At 47.2% G+C, this 19096-nt stretch overlaps 8 protein-coding genes across 8 annotated transcripts; 3 read left to right on the top strand and 5 right to left on the bottom strand.

The window, feature by feature from the left end:
• Positions 1-93: 93 nt before the first annotated feature.
• On the top strand, positions 94-1563 carry RhiXN_03392 (uncharacterized protein; the record flags this gene model as incomplete). The annotated part of the gene is made up of 2 exons (XM_043323209.1): positions 94-297; positions 352-1563. 2 exons carry the CDS (start codon positions 94-96, stop codon positions 1561-1563), a joined length of 1416 nt encoding a protein of 471 aa, XP_043178705.1.
• A 670-nt stretch (positions 1564-2233) lies between these two features.
• On the bottom strand, positions 2234-4278 carry RhiXN_03391 (uncharacterized protein; the record flags this gene model as incomplete). The annotated part of the gene is made up of 16 exons (XM_043323208.1): positions 2234-2359; positions 2422-2511; positions 2594-2743; positions 2798-2808; positions 2862-2944; positions 2999-3058; positions 3115-3215; positions 3275-3367; positions 3495-3559; positions 3616-3641; positions 3700-3743; positions 3796-3805; positions 3869-3967; positions 4020-4033; positions 4090-4168; positions 4220-4278. The coding sequence occupies 16 exons, from the start codon at positions 4276-4278 to the stop codon at positions 2234-2236; spliced, it is 1110 nt and encodes a 369-aa protein (XP_043178704.1).
• A 1124-nt stretch (positions 4279-5402) lies between these two features.
• On the top strand, positions 5403-8144 carry RhiXN_03390 (GMC oxidoreductase; the record flags this gene model as incomplete). The annotated part of the gene is made up of 13 exons (XM_043323207.1): positions 5403-5541; positions 5591-5669; positions 5723-5776; positions 5828-5857; positions 5908-6172; positions 6236-6291; positions 6354-6424; positions 6500-6822; positions 6892-7014; positions 7064-7104; positions 7181-7322; positions 7592-7677; positions 7739-8144. 13 exons carry the CDS (start codon positions 5403-5405, stop codon positions 8142-8144), a joined length of 1815 nt encoding a protein of 604 aa, XP_043178703.1.
• A 323-nt stretch (positions 8145-8467) lies between these two features.
• RhiXN_03389 (uncharacterized protein) lies at positions 8468-9453 on the top strand (the record flags this gene model as incomplete). The annotated part of the gene is made up of 6 exons (XM_043323206.1): positions 8468-8542; positions 8606-8648; positions 8699-8913; positions 8970-9111; positions 9164-9339; positions 9391-9453. The coding sequence occupies 6 exons, from the start codon at positions 8468-8470 to the stop codon at positions 9451-9453; spliced, it is 714 nt and encodes a 237-aa protein (XP_043178702.1).
• A 71-nt stretch (positions 9454-9524) lies between these two features.
• RhiXN_03388 (DNA replication factor C subunit Rfc5) lies at positions 9525-11153 on the bottom strand (the record flags this gene model as incomplete). The annotated part of the gene is made up of 11 exons (XM_043323205.1): positions 9525-9563; positions 9620-9697; positions 9746-9820; positions 9868-10036; positions 10096-10232; positions 10296-10477; positions 10537-10634; positions 10692-10786; positions 10847-10957; positions 11015-11080; positions 11133-11153. The coding sequence occupies 11 exons, from the start codon at positions 11151-11153 to the stop codon at positions 9525-9527; spliced, it is 1071 nt and encodes a 356-aa protein (XP_043178701.1).
• Positions 11154-11503: 350 nt separating this feature from the next.
• Positions 11504-13279, bottom strand: RhiXN_03387 (ribonuclease H-like protein; the record flags this gene model as incomplete). The annotated part of the gene is made up of 1 exon (XM_043323204.1): positions 11504-13279. One exon carries the CDS (start codon positions 13277-13279, stop codon positions 11504-11506), a length of 1776 nt encoding a protein of 591 aa, XP_043178700.1.
• A 300-nt stretch (positions 13280-13579) lies between these two features.
• RhiXN_03386 (ATP-dependent DNA helicase II, 70 kDa subunit) lies at positions 13580-16421 on the bottom strand (the record flags this gene model as incomplete). Its single annotated transcript, XM_043323203.1, has 19 exons — positions 13580-13693; positions 13749-13805; positions 13857-13958; positions 14015-14124; positions 14185-14274; positions 14324-14435; positions 14492-14620; positions 14669-14757; positions 14811-14865; positions 14916-15026; positions 15077-15179; positions 15228-15394; positions 15454-15537; positions 15587-15689; positions 15745-15850; positions 15900-15954; positions 16057-16248; positions 16303-16343; positions 16394-16421. The coding sequence occupies 19 exons, from the start codon at positions 16419-16421 to the stop codon at positions 13580-13582; spliced, it is 1848 nt and encodes a 615-aa protein (XP_043178699.1).
• Positions 16422-16614: 193 nt separating this feature from the next.
• Positions 16615-18605, bottom strand: RhiXN_03385 (amino acid permease; the record flags this gene model as incomplete). The annotated part of the gene is made up of 6 exons (XM_043323202.1): positions 16615-17091; positions 17145-17614; positions 17671-18057; positions 18113-18212; positions 18277-18428; positions 18488-18605. The coding sequence occupies 6 exons, from the start codon at positions 18603-18605 to the stop codon at positions 16615-16617; spliced, it is 1704 nt and encodes a 567-aa protein (XP_043178698.1).
• Between the last annotated feature and the right edge of the window lie 491 nt (positions 18606-19096).

The raw sequence follows: 19096 nt of genomic DNA, 5'->3' as shown, positions 1-19096 counted from the left end.
GCCATAACGGCCGGATTATAAGACCCGGTAGTTTTTAGCGCCCAAGATAAAGCCAGATCACACGGATGGGAGAAACCCAATCGCTGCGCACCCATGTATCTCACCGACATCGTTTACCTAGTCGCCGACCTACTCGATGAGAATGATCGAGCTCATCTCGCTCAAGTTTCCAGACTTTACTTTGAATTGGTTATGCCATTGGCGTGGCGTACAGTCATCGGCGTGACTCAGTTATTCAAACTCATTCCCGACGTTAGGGTTGACACCCCGGGAATTCTGGCGGGGACCGAGACTATTGTACGTGCCTAAGCTTATATGTTGATCCTAGAAATTAAAGCTCACTAGAAATAGAATATTCCTAAGAATCTTGATAGCGCAGACATTGTTCGTTTTCAATTCTACGCCAGATTCGTCAAGCACCTACAGCTGTTCAAAAATCCAGCAGTCGTAACTAAATTAAACCGATGGGACGAATTACTCCAATACACAAATCACAATACACTATTGCCGTCACTGAGATCAATCAGTTTAGGGACTTATTGGCCTCAAAGCATATCACATTATGCCTGGATAGCCGCCTTCAGTTCCCCCTCTATTCAAATACTCGAAACACACCCACTTGTTCGTCAAACCCTTCCAACTATATCCACAGAAACAGCCCTGGGAATCTTTAAACTCTTGGTTGATAGGTGTCCCAATTTAGAATCGCTTTCCATTTTTATTAACCCTCAACAACGAACATCACGGCTCGAGCCTCGTTTACTGGGTGGTGGCGGTGTTCACCAACAAGGACGAGGCGAACTCTTATTTGAGGCAGTCAAACACGTTCGAAATTTGACTTGCACATCTTCCATGGCAGATAGTTTTCAGGACACATTCTTACTACTAAGCCGCTTGCCCAACCTTGAAAGTTTGCGGATGTATGCATCGCAACAATATGGCGATCACACAATCCCAACAATACCCTTGGAACCTGATGCCTTCTCGCAACTAACAAGTCTAACACTGTACGATTTTGGACCATACGCAACGCTATCTATTTTTGATCACCTAAGTTCAGCTGCCGAGCTGAGTCAACTTGCCCTGGAACTCAACCACAAGGCCGAAGAAGTTTCTAGCCTTGATGAATTCTATAACTTGGAGCTCATCCCTACTATATGCGCTCGAACACGACGTCTCCAACGCCTTATCATTCGCCCAATTATAGAAGACAAAGCATACATTCATATACAGCAATCATCTCTTCAACTGCTATCAGCACTCCCCTTGAACCACTTGACCTTGGCCAAGAGTCACGCCGATATCGAACAGCTGACTGAACTGTTCCCCCGGATTCAAATCTTGCGATTACCGGACCTACCCGTTACAATCAGTCAACTTTGCCGGTTTACCGCGTGTCGCGAGCTTGAACATTTATCCTTAAAACTGGACTTGTCGCCACGCGGCCCGACAGAACCATCCTCCGATCGGTTCTCACCGACGGCACCCCTATTCGTTCTAGAAACCGACTATGGGGGTTTCGACCGGTTGTCTCAGGCTGATACTCGAGACTTGTTATCGTAAGTTTCTTAGTGCATCAGCGCTAGAACCTAAAATGGTATTAAATTTACGATTCAAGGTATCTTTCTGGTATGTGGTCGGAATCGATGGTAATCCAACAAATCGTGCCCTTTGATTATCCTCATCACGACCTTGCCGCCAAGAAGCGTCTCAGAAATTTAAATCGAGAACTTGAAGAAATCAGAAAATTAGATAAAGAGATGGGATGCAGAGATTCAATGGCGCCAATTACGGCCTCAAGTACACAAATCAACCCACCAGTCATATTCTCGTGATTAGCATTTGTCTATTGTGATAACGTGCATTACAAAGTTAACAAATATAACTGAATTAACCGATGATACTTTGTAACTGGTAAGCCATGTGGAGAATATGTTTTCCGGGTTGGGAAGTAACTTGATAAATGAAATAATTACAGGGGACAAATCGCTGTAGTCTTTAATCAGTTGTAGTCTAGAGAGGAAACGAAGGAAAGGAGCTCTAGTTTAGGAAACATCCAGATCCAGAAGAGTATGGTGCGCGTAAACGAGCGCAGCGATTTGGGAAAGTTATACATGCACCAGGCGTAAGCAAACCGAATTGACCAAGACGAACCAAGAATGAAATAAATGTCCGCGGACCAAAAAAAAAAAAAGCAAATGTATGGAAAGATAACGGAAAACAGAGAGTTATTCTATGATCGCCCTTTCCCGAAGCTGTCTACCGAATCTGCGCCATCTGCGTCAAATTCGATATCTTTGTTTTGGTTATATGCGTTTTTGTCTCCATGCTGGAGAACGACGACTTGACGACCTTGGTACTTTTGAACCAGAAGGCGTTAGCCGATTGTCAACCAAAAGTAACAACGTGATGATAACGTACCTGGTCCCGAGAAGCCCGTCGACGAGGCTCGATGTTCGAAACCTCAATGGTGGTATCAGTGTGCAAGTGAATCACCGGCTCTCCACGGTCCTATAAAGAGCGGATGGTTAGCGCTTAACAACCGAGTGCGAGCGGCGGCGGCGGCGATAGGGACCTCCTAAAGGGAGCTTACCTGACTCGATGTCATGCCAGGGGGGCGGTTGAACTTGATTTGAGGGTGGCTAGCATTCTGCTGTCGCTCTTTCAAGTTGTATGACCCCTCTTCAACGTGAACGACGTTGGTGGGTTCGGTGTCGCGAGCATTGAGGGTCGCCAAAAGTGTCTAATTATAGAGTCAGTTACCGGCTAGAGTGGGGATATCAAATGTGGTACCGACATTGGTATACACTGTGAAGCGTCGGTTAGTTATCATGCAACACAACGGTGGTGAGAGAACGCACGCTTTCCAAGAGCCATGTTAAACCCGAAATGAACCAAATTATTCATAGTGCAGAAACAGACCAGGTCCGCAACGGCGATAATGCTACAGCACCAGCGTTGAGAATTTCTTCGCATATTCATAGACATTTGTGCGTACCTTGTCAACAGACCCGTGTGAATGGTATACCGAAGCAGCTTGTTAATCAACGCATCGGTTCTACGCGTCACGATCAGTACAAGGCGAATATACGGTTCAGACCTAACCGGACTTACCGACCGAACCCGGTTCGTTGTGTCATGAGCGCAGTTGACAGCATATACACAATGACAATATCGCAAAGCGCCGCAGCTCCGAGCCAAATTCCAACGAGCCACTACATTCAGTGCGCAGAAAAGTTAGTAAAGTGAATCAAAGATAAGATAGGACACATACCCGGTACTCGACAAATCGTGAAAACCGTCCAAGAACAAATGTCATTACGAATGACCCAAGACCAAACCCAAGGGCCATCAGCGCGAGCAAGCCCTGAGAAAGATAAAGTGCAAAAAAAGGCACAGTCGATTGGTTAGCCATCCCATCTCAGCATTTCTGCGATTTCCAGTCCGTAGCAACAGGAGGCTGGGATCGGCAAATGGGTGACAAATGAACTTACGACAACCGCGCCCAAAAACTGGGTCGTCCGGGTGGTGGTGAACCGAGAGCCGACACGCTTGGTGACTGTGCAATTTGGACGGTTAGGATTCTGGAGATTTCGATGGGCGGAGATAGCGTACAGTACCATGCGCGTCGCGCAAAGAATCTGATGAGTTGATTTAGCCGGTTGGTAACGAAAGATCACAAGTGCGGTAAATACTTACGCTTGAACCATAAATGTGATGATTACCATAAAACCGACTTCACACTGAGTGTTATTCGAGTTAGAATTTTCATGCAAAGGTAATGCATGAGCGTACGTTTAGAGACCTAGCACCGAAAACATGTCGGTCGGTCCAGGCTCTACATATATAGTGTGGCAATAAAGCTCACCAGATGTTAAATTGGAGGGCCTCCGGGTTGGCATAGTTTGTGATGGTGTAATGATACTGCATATGGCAGATAAAAGCGGATTGAATCGTATCTACCAGCCTATAAATCTGTGAGTGATTATGATGAAGGGCAATTAACATGAGCAACCGACCATAATGCCAGCACCTATTTGTAAGAAAGTGATTAGGGTTTGTACTGGGTGGCGGGTACAGGCAACTCACAAACCACCGATCGAATGTACTGTCATGTACATACTTGAACCAATATATGTACGTTTGCAGTGTGAGTATCCCGTATAAGCTTTATTACAATGAGCCACCAGCCGAATAAGCTATTCAGGAGAAAACGTACAATGTTGATATTACGACTCCGATATAGGTCGCCCCGAATAGTGCATCCATTTCACCCATTATAACGTACTATTGAGAATAGAGGAACCGAAAGTTGTATGCGTCAGGAGAAGACTGATACACTAAGCGGGCTAATTTCCCGGAATGATTTTCAGCTGGACGGAGTAAGTATGGCGAGTACAATAAAGTACTCCGACTGTACACCTAGAGAGGGGGGGAGTGGGGGAGGAGGGTGCACAGTTACGAATGCGTCAAGAGCCTTCATATACTGATCACTCAATCAAAAAGAACACGAATCCAGTTCTAAAGAAGTAAATTTGCCGCCACAGACGAGGGACGAGAGCATCCAACTTCTGGGTTGCTCTGGGATAATCTTGTGGGTTGGAAATAGCCAACACGGCGAGCCGCAAGGGGAAAAGTGAAAAATCGGGAGAGTGGAAGTGGACCTTCCGAAAAGTTAGCACATACAATGTTTCAGCGTTCCGGTGGAAGCCGTGTGTTTGATGTGCGATCTTTCATGGGTGGAGTGACCAATGGGATCGGATGGTGGGATGAAATGGACTGGGCCGTACAAGAACTAGCCGGGTAGAAAAAATAGCCGACTAAGCGATTGAAATTGGGAAAACCATCGTCAGATTACATTGATCAGCGACAAAAATGGCATGCCGATCAGTCTAGCTAAATAAGGGCCTAGAATTTACGGTCCAGCCTGTAAATTGGCTCCGACATATGTAGCACGTGCGTGCTCTGCTCGAGATGCCACTTTCAGTTGGCCTGACAGCATCGCACTCGTTTGGCATCTGTCTCTTTAGCCACCACCAGCTTCGATCGCTGTGTCGTGAAAAAATATCTACCGAGGGGTTTGTTTAAGAGTTGCCGTGGAGGGATTTAGCTCGAGAAGACTTGTCGCGTGTTAGAGTCCCTGCATTGCTGATGTAATCCGTGTGTTATTCTCGAACTTCCTTTTGATGTCTTCTTCACCTCCAAGAATGGTGGAGTTTTGGCACTATGGGGATATGGAGATACTGTCGTGTTTTATCTTGCTAACCGCATTGCTACGGGTACCATCGGTTGATATATTTGACCGACGGTGCGTGCTCAAAAACCCTGCTGAGAGCGACGACTGCACCAAACACACACTCTCACTTTCCTACTACTACATACTCTCTTAGGCTACTCTCACCATGGGTGCTACTGGCTCTAAACACGTTACAAATGCTGCTCAGATTGCTACCGTCTTTAACGGAGACTCTAAAAAGAATACTGTGACTCCCGAGGATGTTGCTTCCTGGAAAAAGTGGGACTACATTATTGTAGGTGGAGGTAAGTAGTGATGCCCTCGCCCATGCTCGATCCTAACACTGTTGCCCAGGTAGCGCAGGGTGCGTTCTTGCCCACAGGCTATCAGAAGACCCAAATGTTTCGGTGCTCGTAATCGAAGCAGGCAAAGAGTAAGTTGAGCTAGAAGTCTAAATTCCCTCAACTTGATTAACCAAGTTCTTAGTTGCCTGGATCAACTTTTCTCCCGTATCCCATTGACCTTTGGGCGACTCTTCAAGTAGGCTTCGTTGCTGCGGCTAATATCCTTGTACTGATTCTTGCTTCCTAGGACCGAAGCCGACTGGGCCTACACCACCAAGTAAGCAAGGTGTTTACTCCTCCATGCCGCATTGCTGACATGTAACCAAGACCTCAATCCACACTCGATGGCCGTTCTCTCTTTTGGCCTCGTGGCAAGATGCTCGGCGGGTGTTCGTCCATCAACGCCATGGTCTACACCCACGCCGCTCCGTCAGATTACGACGACTGGGCTGTCGAAGGTTGGACGTACGAAGACTTGAAGCCCTACTTCCGCAAAGCCGAAAAGTTCACGCCCCATGTTGGACACCCGCTCGTGGACCCATCTCACCGTGGTGACCAGGGTCACTGGAAGACTGGGTATTCGTACTTTGCTGTAAGTGAAACTGATGTCCATCGTATGCGTTCATTTAACCATAACGTCATTTAATTTTGATAGGACACCTGTCGCCTCTGGATCGAATCGTGCAAGCAAGTCGGAATTCCATACAACCCGTGAGCCAACCGATTTCACGTTGGTAAACCCAGATACTGACCCCCACTAATTCGCTGATCAGGGATATCAACACGCCTGCAGGAACCATCGGTGTATCTGAGATCGTCTCTCACGTGGATCCTCAAGGACAACGTACGTTCCACGCTTATTTTTTTCTTTTCTTTGTTACGACTGCAATATTAACGGCTCTGAATTGGGAACAACCAGGAAGCTCGACCTCGACTGCCTATTTACCCAAATCCGTCCTAGAACGACCCAATCTGACCGTGTTGATCGATACCCGCATCACTCGTTTGCTTTTCGACACGTCCAACCCCGATGAGCCGCGGGCGGTCGGCGTTGAGATCGCGCAGAGTGCTAATGGGAGCAGGTATCGCATTGCAGCTTCCAAGGAAGTAATTCTTTCAGCTGGAGCCATCGGGACTCCCCAGATCCTCTTGGCATCAGGCGTTGGCCCCAAGGACGTTGTGCAGAAAGCCAGCGTACAGGTTCTCAAGGAGAGCAACCACGTTGGACGAAACCTATACGATGTGAGTTGTGCCAGGGTTCATTTTCCCATTAAGTGCCTGATTCTAATTTTGGGTGCTCGAACGGTATAGCACTTGCTTTCGTGCGTGATCTTCCGAGCAACAGAATCCTTGGACTATCTTGGTACCACGTCTGGAAGTCTTCTTCCTCTTGCAAAGTGGCTTGCAACTGGTACTGGGCCCCTGACAAGTAACGTGAGTAGTATGTAATCTTCTGTTCGACATAAAACTCATTCTGCGTCAGCTCTGTGAGGGTGGACTTTTTATCCGGACTGACGATCCCAAGTAAGCATTGCAACCCCTTTTGCATAAACCACGCACCCCTTTCTTGGGTACTCGTGCTGATCACACTTTATTACAGAATCTTTGGTCCCAACCCTGCACACATCGAAGACACCACCTCGGGACCGAATGCGCCGAACCTTGAAATGGCTTGTGCGCCTCTAACGTTCGCCGAGCACGGCTTCAAGTCGGCTCCACCAGGCGAAAAGGCATTTACAATGGTGAGTAATAATGGAGTTTCTGTATTGGTTATCCGGGCTCGCCCGCCGTGCCTTTTGCCAATCCGCATGGAATGTGGAGGTGCGGATACATACCGAGATCGTCTGTGGTGTCGTTTTGGGGTTTCGCAGATGCATGATGTGGATACATTTGGCACTTGGGGTTTACGGCTAAGCACGGGCCCGTCTCGCTTGTGTGATATTGCCCTGTGGAGACTCCGGACTCGGATCGGCTCTATATATAACTGACACCCCGTACTTATTCCTGCTAGGCACCTGTGCTGCTTCGTCCAAAGAGCTCAGGGTTCATCACTATCTCTTCTGGCAATGTCTGGGACAACGCAGTCATCGAACCCAAGTAAGTTTCATATTCATTTTGACTTTATTTGAATCGAGTCCTCACATGAGTGTAAAAAAAGCTACTTTGCCGATCCCAATGACATCAAGACCCTGGTCCAGGGCGTTCGTCTCGCACTCAAGATTGCACACACGAAACCTCTCGCAGACAAACTGATTTTCCGACCTAACACCGACACGTCGAGTGTGTTCTTCATGGGCGACCAAGACCCCGCGACGATCACCGATGCGGAAATCGAGGCTTGGCTCCGTCGTGAGGCTCAGACGATCTATCATCCTGTTGGAACTGCCAAGATGGGCTCGTCGATCGAGAATAGCGTGGTGGATTCGCAGCTCCGTGTGCATGGCGTCAAGGGCCTCCGTGTAGTCGATGCGTCGATGTTCCCGAAACAGTTGTCGGCCCATCCGGTTGCGGGTATAGTTGCCATTGCGGAGAGGGCTGCGGATCTGATTAAGCGTGGTGCTTGATTTGAATATGCGTTTTCGGTTGTGTTGCTGTGTTGTTATTACTGTGTTAATACCCCTCTTGTTCTTCGTTTTATTTATCTGGTACACTAGTCGAGTTCGTATGAATAAATGTTTGCTTTCTCGTTTGCGTCATGATTTGAATTTCGTTAGCAAGCCCGGCAATTTGCGTGTTGCCCTAGGCGCTGGGCGCTTTGAACGCGACTTGTGGTTCACGCGCGCTGGTTCTTTCCCTCCCGCGTCTCGTCTATGATAAATAGCTTTTTGCCAACTCCAAATTTTTGAGGTTCAAGACCAGTGTGCTCTCTACGCGACAGAACTTGATCATGACAGCAACATCTGTGGAGTATCCTACTGGCGCTGAGAAGGCGGTGATCGCTGCTGCCGAAGAGCTCATGGAGGTACGGGCCCATAGCCCGTACTCCCATCCCCAAAGATTTCACTCAGCTGACACGAATCAATAGAAAACCATGAAAAAATACGATCCTAGCCACGATGCCTACCACGGTAAGCCACTTGAATACCCATACTTTCCCCTTCGACTCATCAGTTATTAGTAAACCGTGTTCGACGGACAGCACTTGCTCTTGCAAAGTCTCAAACGCCCCAACCGGACTTGTTAGTCGTTGAATTGGCTGCTCTTCTGCACGATGTTCTGGACAAGAAATACGTAACTCCCGAAGAAGCTGCTGATGCAAATGCTTATTTTCGGCCCTTTTTTGAGAGCGTCAAGGGCAATGTTGATTTATTGGGAGATGGTCGGGCGGAGCTTGTGAGTGTGTTCATCTCCGTACTTGATTGATGCTCCTAACCGATGTTCATTCATAGATCGTACGTATTGTAGAAAACGTCTCTTGGTCGACCGAAAAGAAACTCCGAGCCGAAAATAAATTGGAGCCCTGGCACGACTCGTGCGTTGAGCTCCATTGCGTCCAAGATGCGGACCGACTCGACGCTATTGGAGCGTTTGGTAAGTTTTCTCCCCTCCAAGTCTGACTCGAGACTGACGGGGTGGGCTCCAGGCATCATGCGCGTTGCTGCTTATAGCGCGGCTGTCAACAGGCCTCTTCATGCTCCCCTCGATGATTCGCAGATTTCTGAGACCTCAATTCAGCACTTTCATGACAAGCTTTTACACATCAAAGACCGATTGAAGACTCCTCAGGGACGAGAGTTGGGTGCTCAGAGACATCAGTTGGTACGTGTATGCTGAGTTAAACCATGTCGACATGTCTAACAGCACGATTAGATGCTTCAGTTCTTGGATGCTGTTGACAAGGAATACGAAGTCGTTATCCCAAATAACGTATAATAAGATGGCCCAGTACAATGGTGTATGATCTAGCGCGAAACAAGACGTAGTAGAACAGCCACAAAAGCGACTCAATCGAAATCTTCCATATCCATTCCATAAAAGAAGTGCTGTAAATCATGACATGAGGCGATAGTCGAACCGACACGAAGAGAGGGTAGCACACCTTGTATATACTCATGACCTTGATTATCCACGCCTCGATATGATAGATTTTTTTGGATCCCAGTCGCACACGGAGTTCCTAAGGCGCTATTAATATAAAACAGAGAAGAATGGGAATCCGACTCACGAAGACAGCTGCCCAATGAATGATATCAGGTTTTATTGCGTCGTCAACCACTTGCAGTAATCTCTCCATTATTGTCTGCAAACTGTCAATCTACTAAACTCAAGAGTTCAAAATCGGCCAACCTTCATAATAACCGTGGGAGGAATACAGTGCGATAGTAATTCGTAAACCTTGGCACGAATGTCCATAATTCGCTGAGGTGACTGTTCCTGTAGTATCAAATCCGCAACCATATGGCAATACGTCTCCCAGTCAGGCTTTACAATACTTGTCGTCGCGTTCAGATCTGGACTGAGAAATTCAAGGTTCTTAGTTACACGCCGGTTGATAAAAACCGAAGCAGGACTCACGATTGCATTTTCATAGCCTCCAGTACTAGTATCGCCCTTCGTAGATTACCCTTGGCGTCTTGTATAATTCGGACGGCGGCCTCGTCCGGAATATCGAACCGCTCGCGCTTGGCGACCGCCCTCAAAGCCAATTCCATCTATCATCGGAGAAAAAACAGCCTGGATTAGTTGCGTCCGACGTTGAACCCAGAGTTCCTCACATCCTGATCGCTCGGAGCTGCTACCCGGACCAACAAGCATCGACTCTTGATCGGGGCGATAAGTTTACTCGTCCCGTTGGCGCACATGATAATTCGGAGGTTGCCCATGTATCGCTCCATGGTTCGACGGAGCGCGGCTTGTGCGTCTCGAGTCAAAGAATCGGCTTCGTTGATCACGACGACTGGGGTGAGTGTTTTATCGTTAGTGACGTTGGGGCGATTTACCTGTGAGAGAACAAACCTTTGAATCGTTGTTTGGCGTTTAAATCAACTTGTTGCGTTTGTGCGATTTCTTTGAGGATCTCGCTTATCACAACGCGGTCGTACATTCCAACATCACTAAGAAGTAGAAACAAGTTAGGAAAAAATCCATGTTTGTGAACAAAATCGGTCTACCTGGGAGTAATCTCGATATGAAAGTTACTCTGAACGACGTTGAGATCCAATTTTCGTTTTGACGGGGTGAGAAAGACCCGTTGATCCAATTTGAGCTAGAAACGAATTCATTGTCGGAATCTGTGCTGGGAAAACGTGAACCTCGTATAGCGTACCTTTTCCACTCCTGGACCAAACAATTCTCGGAGGGTACATCCTATCCTCGTTTTCTTTCCGGCTCCGGAGGGTCCATAGAATAACATATGAGGAAAGTCACCTGAACCTGCCTGAGTGATTATTGGTAGGCTGATTAGTGTGCATCAACACCATGGATCAATACTTACCAACGATCTCAACCTCTTGGAAAGATCCGAGTGATAATTGAGGTCATCGAGCGTGCGTGGTCGGTACTGTACTTGATGATTAATCGTGACACATGATTCCATTTTCAGTGGGACATACCTTATCTACCCACAGGGACATATTGGCACAGCTCAAAGAAGGTGAAGTTTGGTTGTTGTGGCGGAGAGATTTCAATGCGCGGCCACGTGACCGCGTTTTTTTTTTTTTTTTTTTTTGATACATTTCCATATATAAGACAATACGGGAGCTACATGCGAACTAGGCAAACCGCTCACAAAAACCGGGACCGAACCGTGAAAGCTACAAAACAAGGCGCAAACGGGGAAACACACAGAAAGGAACAAACGAGAACGTAGCACGGTCAGAGGACAAAGAAATGGTCGCGTGGCGACATACAGGTGGCTTAAGGCCTAACTCGGGGTAGAGGCCGTAAGGGCGGGAGTGGAGTGGCGGCCTTAAGGGCGTATATACTACATGGCTTGAGCGGCTGCCTGCGGGCCTCCTCGTCTTCGGCCTATGCCCGTCTTGGCTATGAACTTTGCGACTGCTTCGAGACCTGCCAGGGAGCCAAACAGTGTGGGGTCATTAATGTTGGTGGAAAACTCACTGAGTATCCCCCTGTGTCCCGCCGTAGCGGGACAGGAGGTGGTTAAATGAAAGATTGTCTCCTCCGACTCCCCGCAGGCGCATCTGGGATCTACGTCGTGGTGGAATTGTGCATGGTACTCGCCGTAATGCCCGTGTCCGGTGAGGTATTGTACGAGGCGGCACTCGATGTCCCTGCCCAGCTTGCTTGAGTTGAATATGGGATGTAGTTTGAGTGCGGGTGGGCGGGGTATGTAATATTTCGAGTTGATACGTGATTCCGAGTGTTCGTACCATGCTTTCTTCCATGAACGTATGGTTTTGCGAGTTGCCTGTTCTTTCGCCCATGTAATGGTGCGATTGAATATGGGGTTTGGGGCCACTCTAGCTCCCTCGTTAGCCAAGCGGTCCGCTGTTTCGTTGCCTTCGACTCCGTTGTGCCCAGGTGTCCAGGTGATGTGGATGGATCGTTCTGGGTGTCCCGTCACGAATGCCTTGGCGGCGGTGACGAATGCTCTGGATGTGTATTGGCACGGATGTCGTGATAGGTCGGTGATAGATTTAACGGCGGACTGGTTGTCGCAATATATGCGTATTTTGCGATAACCTTGGTTTTCGGCTATTTGTTTAGCTTTCATGAATGCTAATAATATTCCCAGCATTTCTGCATCATAGATGTTGGCTCGCGGTCCAATTCCAACTGACGACGATGACAAGGTCCTTTTTCCGGCACGTATAACGTAGCCGACGCCGACTTTCCGAATGCCATTGGACACCGCCGCGTGCCCATCTGAGTAGCCAAGAACGCTGGCATGACATTCTTCAAGTACGCTAATTTTGGATAGGATTTTGTCGCGGTATTCGTCGCGCTTAAGTCCGTCAGTGGAGTCCTTGATTTTGATTTGATCAGGGAATGGAATGGTTGGGTTGGATGGGTGGTTAATGTGAGGCGAGACAAATTCAATGTGTGGGTGACTGTGTGATGCAATGAAGTGGATGGGGGATTGTAAGCTCTCAGTTGTGTTCTTTCTGTTGCTGTTAAGGGTGGGTGTATGCGTGTCCCATGATGCAGGGAGACGTTTAGCAACTTCGGATGACTTGGGGATGGTTCTGAGCTTCGCTGAGTAGTTCATGATGAGCTTGTGGCACGTGATGTGCAGGGGTGGGATAGATGCTAGGTGTTCGAGACAGGGGATGGGAGTGGTTTTGAAGGCTCCAAGAAGCCATCTCAATCCTTGGTTCTGGACCTTCCTAAGCGGTTCAAGCAACGACTTCTGTCTGCGCCCCAGAAACCACAGAGGGGATCCATATGTAAGGATTGGGATGACGCAGGTGAGGTAAAGGATGCGCGCGTGTTTGATGGTGAGTCCACGCTGTGTGTTGGCTAGCATTCCTAATCCGGCTATGATGGCTTTAGCTTTGTTGGCGGAGTTGGAGATATGCTCTTTGAACGTGAGCTTTCTATCTAGGTAGAATCCTAGCCAACGAATACATCCTTGGGGCAGTATGGTGTAGTTCTTGCCATTCAGGGTAAGGTGAAGACTGGGGTTGGCAGAGTGGTTAGGGTGGCGATAAAAATGAATAAGGTCAGACTTATCAATTTCAAATTCAAGACCAAGTTTTGTGGCAGTGTTAGAGACTCGAGTGGCTATCCGCCCCATTGTGGCAACATTATACTCATGTGACTTCCCCCAAGCTAGTATGGTGAAGTCGTCAATGTATGCAAATGACTGTGCATGATTGTCTTGAGCGGCAATGAGTAGGGGAGTTGAGTATAAGGAGGACAACCACGTGACCGCGTAGTTAACGTCATCACTTGATCGACGATTCCCTCTGGTTCACTGCATCAGCGTGAAACACAACCATTCTAGCGATATTATTTATAATATACTCCATACATAAGATGTGAAGAATCCAACAAGAAGAGTTATGAAAGAAGATCAGAAACCCGAACGAGTTGACTACGCTGGATGCGTCGCACACCAATCTTGGACCCTCTCAATAAGGTCATTCTTCTTGCCACTGTATGGCTGACTGTGGGCTTTGAGATACGTTTTGAGTTGCTCAACGGTAAGCTAAAAGTCACAGGGATTAGTCAGGGTAGTACGAATCGCGTTTGGCTATGCCGACCTTGTTCAAGATATTATCATCATAATGAGCTCGGACGACAAGCTCATCCACAGCGCCCTATTGGCAAAATCAGACATAACCTATCACAAATACCAACTATTTTCGTACCACTTTGCGCTTGGTGCCTACTTTTGGTTCCACTGCCATCTCGGCTGCCTCAGGATCTTGGTCCAGTGCCTGGTGCCAAGCTTCTATGAGTCCTCCGGCTCTCTATTTCCAAAAGCAAGTTAGAGAAAATCCCCTGGATAAAACAGCATAGAACCAACCCTCTGAATGACGTTGAACCGAGGCGCTGATTTGTCATTAAAGTCCTCTTCGGGGTTATATTCCTCCCCAAATGCCTCGGCCTGGAGGAAGCCATAGTGCAATGCCAGTGCTACAAGACGATGTCGTTAACTATATATTTAGAGCGTATAGACTCAGCAAGAAATGTTACCAGGGTTAGAAATATCATCTGGATTATATCCAGCGCTGTAGACCATGCGCTGAATAACATCTACTGCCAACTTGCGTAGATGTGGTGAACCTGAAGCTGCTAAGTTCATCAAATACCATACATATAGGGGGTCTCTCACAATGAGCAGATCGCTCCACAGTAGGTTGCCGGATATCATCCGCATAAGGTAGTGGGATCAAATGGAATCCACCGGGTTCAATTTGGTGTTCATCTTCATCTCTTAGCTCCTCCTATACAAACGGTGAGAACTCGCCACCCAAGTGTCACACTTCACAGAGTTGCTCACTTGAGGAAGCATAGCGCAGAAAATTATGGCCGAGTTTTTCCGAAACAGGCATCGTGTTAGTGCATACTTTTTCTTGCTAAGCATTGAGTCCAAGAGCGCCTTGAATGTACGGATGCTACCAGTGAATGCCTGGAATACAAGTGAAATTATATTCTAATTGAAGAAGGCAAGACGAACCGCTTCATTGGGATGTATAAATATCGAACGCTTCACGTTGGCATCGAAGGGGAGGGTCTTGATGTCTTTGAACCCCAGAATTTTAATACCTAGGTGGCCAATTAGGTCAATCAATCCCTAGCGGATACCACAAGATACATACTTGGATTGATATTAAAGGTCCTAAAGGCCTTCATTTCTTCTGGTGTATAAAACACCTGTCTAGCCGATGAGCCCCCTGTATAATACGTCGATTTCTCCTACTAACCTTATCTTTGATGACAGGTGCATCCACATCTTCCTCCGAAACTTCGGGCTGGCCAGTTCCAAATTGATAACCAAATACAATAGATTCTTTGGGTACTTCTTGTTCTTGTTCCTAAGAGATGCCTTAGTCACCAGAATAGAAAGGGGTCTACTACCGCCTACCTCGTCGAAATATACTGTTTTTGGAAACACTTCTTCTATGCTTTTCCCCATATTAGAAAAATATTTGTATGTCCCTTTGCGTTGTTCAGTTATCAGACCGTACCTATAAGCAGAGTCAGAAAAGCATGAGACACCCTCTTGGATTACCCACGCTTTGACTCCAATTGTCAAGCCATCACCCAACTGCATAGGGATGTTGAAAAGAGTTCGAGTGGTAGCTTCATGCAGTCGCATATCCGTCAGTAATTTATCGAAAGTTTCGTGTACGTTCACAGTAACATCATCGCCCAATTCGTCTCCAGGGCGAGAGAGAACTCTCTGAATTGGAATCGTTATAGGCTGTATGATGAGAGGGGATTGCGGTTGAGAGGACTGACGGAATAAAATTTATCGACTTCGAAAGGTTGTCCAGGCTGGGCCATGAAGAAAGGCTGGATCCCAATTCCTGCATTGTATAGGTCCTATGTAGGCGTTTAGGATGTATTCATTCACGGTACGAATGTAACTAACCTCGACTGCTTTTTGTGCGGCCTGCCTTTTAGTAGCATTTCCAAACTCGGGATCATCCTTATCAGTAAAGAAGAATATACGCTTTGAGGTAGCCTTGGGAACTCTGGTGCATAAGCGCATTGTTAGTCAAACTCCAGTATTCAACGATGAGCACTGACCCATCCCGCAGAACATGGCTACAAGTCAGAAAAAGGTTATGCATTGAAACATATTTGTCGGAAGGGGAGAATAGCATCGAAAAGTATTCGGGATTATCTTCGGCCTCTGAATAACAGTCAGTTCTGTCAATAGGTTTAAATAGCGATGAACATACCGTTGAGCAACTGGAGCAATTTCTGAATAGCTGGGGCGTTGACCTGAGAAACGTGCTGATACAAATACATATTGGGCTTGACTATATCCCCTCTGGTTTCGATCTATCTCAGACCTAACTTACTCAGAACATCTATTAGTGCAATATGATCTCCTACCGTATTAAACAACATGATCCCCACTGCGTCTCCCGGCCCATGAACAATCTTTCGCTTTTGTAGATCAACTGCTGCTTGAAATATTAATTCGAGAGCACAAGGACTTTTATCGCCGCTCGGTGATATACGGGGCTCAAGGATCTCAGGAGTGACATCTATACAAAATAAGATCGCAGCTCTTTGGGAACTATACTGTACTAAAATAATGAGGAATTAATCTACCAAACGAAGGTTGAGCATGCTCACATCCTGTTCGTCGAGCTCAGCCTCTTCATCCTCATCCTGAACTATTGCGTATCAGTATCTTATGATTAAAGCATGACACACGGTCACTCACCTATCCAATCGTTATCAAACGGAGGCATGATCTGATGTTGGGGTGACTGTGGTGGTGTAGAACGCGTTTGTCATCCGCGAACGCGTATCCATGACCAAAAGTCACGTGTCACCGGGGTGGTCAAGCCACAACAAGTAGTCAAAATCTCTCGCAAGTCTTGTTTAATTATTTATAATAAATGAGCATCTAATGTACAAATTAATACCACAAGGGAGTTTTTTCTAGAACATCCAATCCCACAACCTGGCCAGGAAGCCCTTCGGTGCCTCATAGAGCGCCTCTTGCTCCTCGTTCATCCTGTCCAACTCACTTCTACCAGTGACAAAGTCCATCTCATCTAGACGAACCCATCGACTGCCCTTGAAGAACTTCCATCCTGCCCATAGTAGCCCAAATATGGGCAAACAGATGTACGCGGCGACGAAGGATGAAACATCCCAGTTTCCGGCCAGGAAAATCGTAAAGCCATTGAAGAATATGACCAAGGACACAAAGATAGCCCCGAACCAAGATGCGTAGGGTTGGAATGGCGCAATGTATGGGAAGTCGTCACGAGATAGCCCTTGACGCTTGAGCCCGTAGTACATTCGGAGGTAGGCAATTAGAATGACCAGCCAGCTGATAAGTCCAGTAATGGATGAAATGTTATACAGCCAGTTGAATACTGTTACCGCAGTGGCGGATCCTGCGTTCATGTACTAATAGACCCGTTTATTAGTTTCATTAAACTTATTTGATTGATCCAACTCACCCCAAGCACTCCGAATAGCGACGTCACGAAAACAGCCCACACTGGCAGCCCATCTTTAGTACACCGCCTGAGGAATTTGGGGAGTTGACCTTCGATTGCTAGGGCGTAAAGGGTACGGGAGCTCGCATACAAGTCGGAATTCCCAGCGCTCCAAGCTGAGACGAGAATAACCGCATTAATAACGCTCGGAAGCCCCTTGATACCAGCGGTCCTAATCGCAATAACCCAAGGGCTAGCACTGGCAGTACCTCCCGAATTATTGATCAAACTGGGCGAGTTGTATGGAACATTCAACCCGATAATGAGAATACCGACAACGTAGAATATAATGATACGCCAAAATACTCGACGAATGGCCTTGGGAACATTCCGGCGCGGGTTTTCAGCTTCTCCAACTGTGACTGCAACGATTTCGGTTCCGATGAACGAGAACGCAGCTTGGACGAATACATTCCAAAAAGCCAAGAATCCTGAACAAATCCAATGTCAGATAGAGAAAGGGTTAAAATTTGTTGGTTCAACGTACGTCCCCATGCCCCCGGCACAAAACTAGCACCACCATGAGTTGCAACTTGATTGAACGGGCCGGGATCAACCCAGTATTTGAAACCGATATATCCGGTGCTGGCAGGACCGGCTCCACAGTTGATTGCAACCCCCAAGATAATGAGGCCGACAATGGCCGTAATTTTGATAGCCGAGAACCAGAATTCGAATTCGCCATACCATCGAACACCCATAAAGTTGATGATCAGAATCAGCACATATTGGATGGTGACCCAGACTGCTATGTTGACGGTTGTGTTCCAGTACTGAATTACGATCGCAGCCGCAGTGAGTTCGACTGGGAGAGCAATCCCCCAGCAATACCAGTAGTTAACGCCAAGCGCAAACCCAACGGCAGGGTCGATAACTAATAAAAAGCGTGAATAAGGCAAACCTTGCAAGTCAAAATGGCGTGAACTTACATCGTGATGCATAATGCATAAACCCGCCTGAAACGGGAAAAAGGGTGGCCATTTCGCCTAACGCGATCATCACGCTGTAGACTACCATACCCATAATGAACTGTGGGACATTGATTAAACACATTCTCAGCACGATTGCACTTTGTGCATTAAGTGATACTCACGTAGCCTAGTAATATGCCGACTGGTCCACCCTTGGCAAGAGCTCCTCCAGATCCCACGAAAAGTCCAGTACCGATAGTGCCGCCCAAAGCAATCATCGCAAGATGACGTGCTTTGAGTTTTCTTTGCACTCCGCTATCAAACACTTGTCTATCTACTGAAACCACCGTTAGTACATTGGTAGCCAGCAAAAAGTATACGGTGAATCCTTACCACCATCCTCGGCAACTATCACCGAGTTCTGAGAACTACTATGTTTTTCCGGGTCTCCATACTTGAGCTTCTCGTTAGACCCAGAAAGTTTCACCTGCTCAGTGGCCTTTTGAGACATCGGGGTAAGCTGGGGGAAAGAATTTTGGTGGCATAGTCTTATGAGAGCAAACATATTTGAACTGAAAGGGATAAGGCGTCATTTTTAGCATACCTAACGCAATACGAACCATTATTGAAGACTATTTCCCATAACGAACGTTCGAAATTTGCTCCATGCCTCGCTTACGGCGATGCTCCGTGGGGTACTCCAATTCCATTAATCACATGAGTAGACAGGCGACCCAGCCCCCGGTGAAATACACGACCGTATCATAAAACCACCTAAACGGCTCAAGCTGAATCAGTTTCACTCTAGTCATAGCATGTGCTCTTAGTAGCTATGCGTACGGTAAAAAAATTCAAAACACAAGTTGTTGGGGTAGCCGATCACACTTGGGTGGTAAGCGGATCACGGTCATTTGATTTCCAATTGCGTCATGTGCTGTGCTTCGTTACTCGACCTGGATGCCAAGCCCATATCATGGCGCCGATGTGTTAAAATAAGCTTGT

This window comes from Rhizoctonia solani, chromosome 3 (genome assembly GCF_016906535.1).
Source record: "Rhizoctonia solani chromosome 3, complete sequence".
Lineage (NCBI taxonomy): Eukaryota > Fungi > Basidiomycota > Agaricomycetes > Cantharellales > Ceratobasidiaceae > Rhizoctonia > Rhizoctonia solani.
This window is presented reverse-complemented; position numbering and strand designations above follow the sequence as displayed.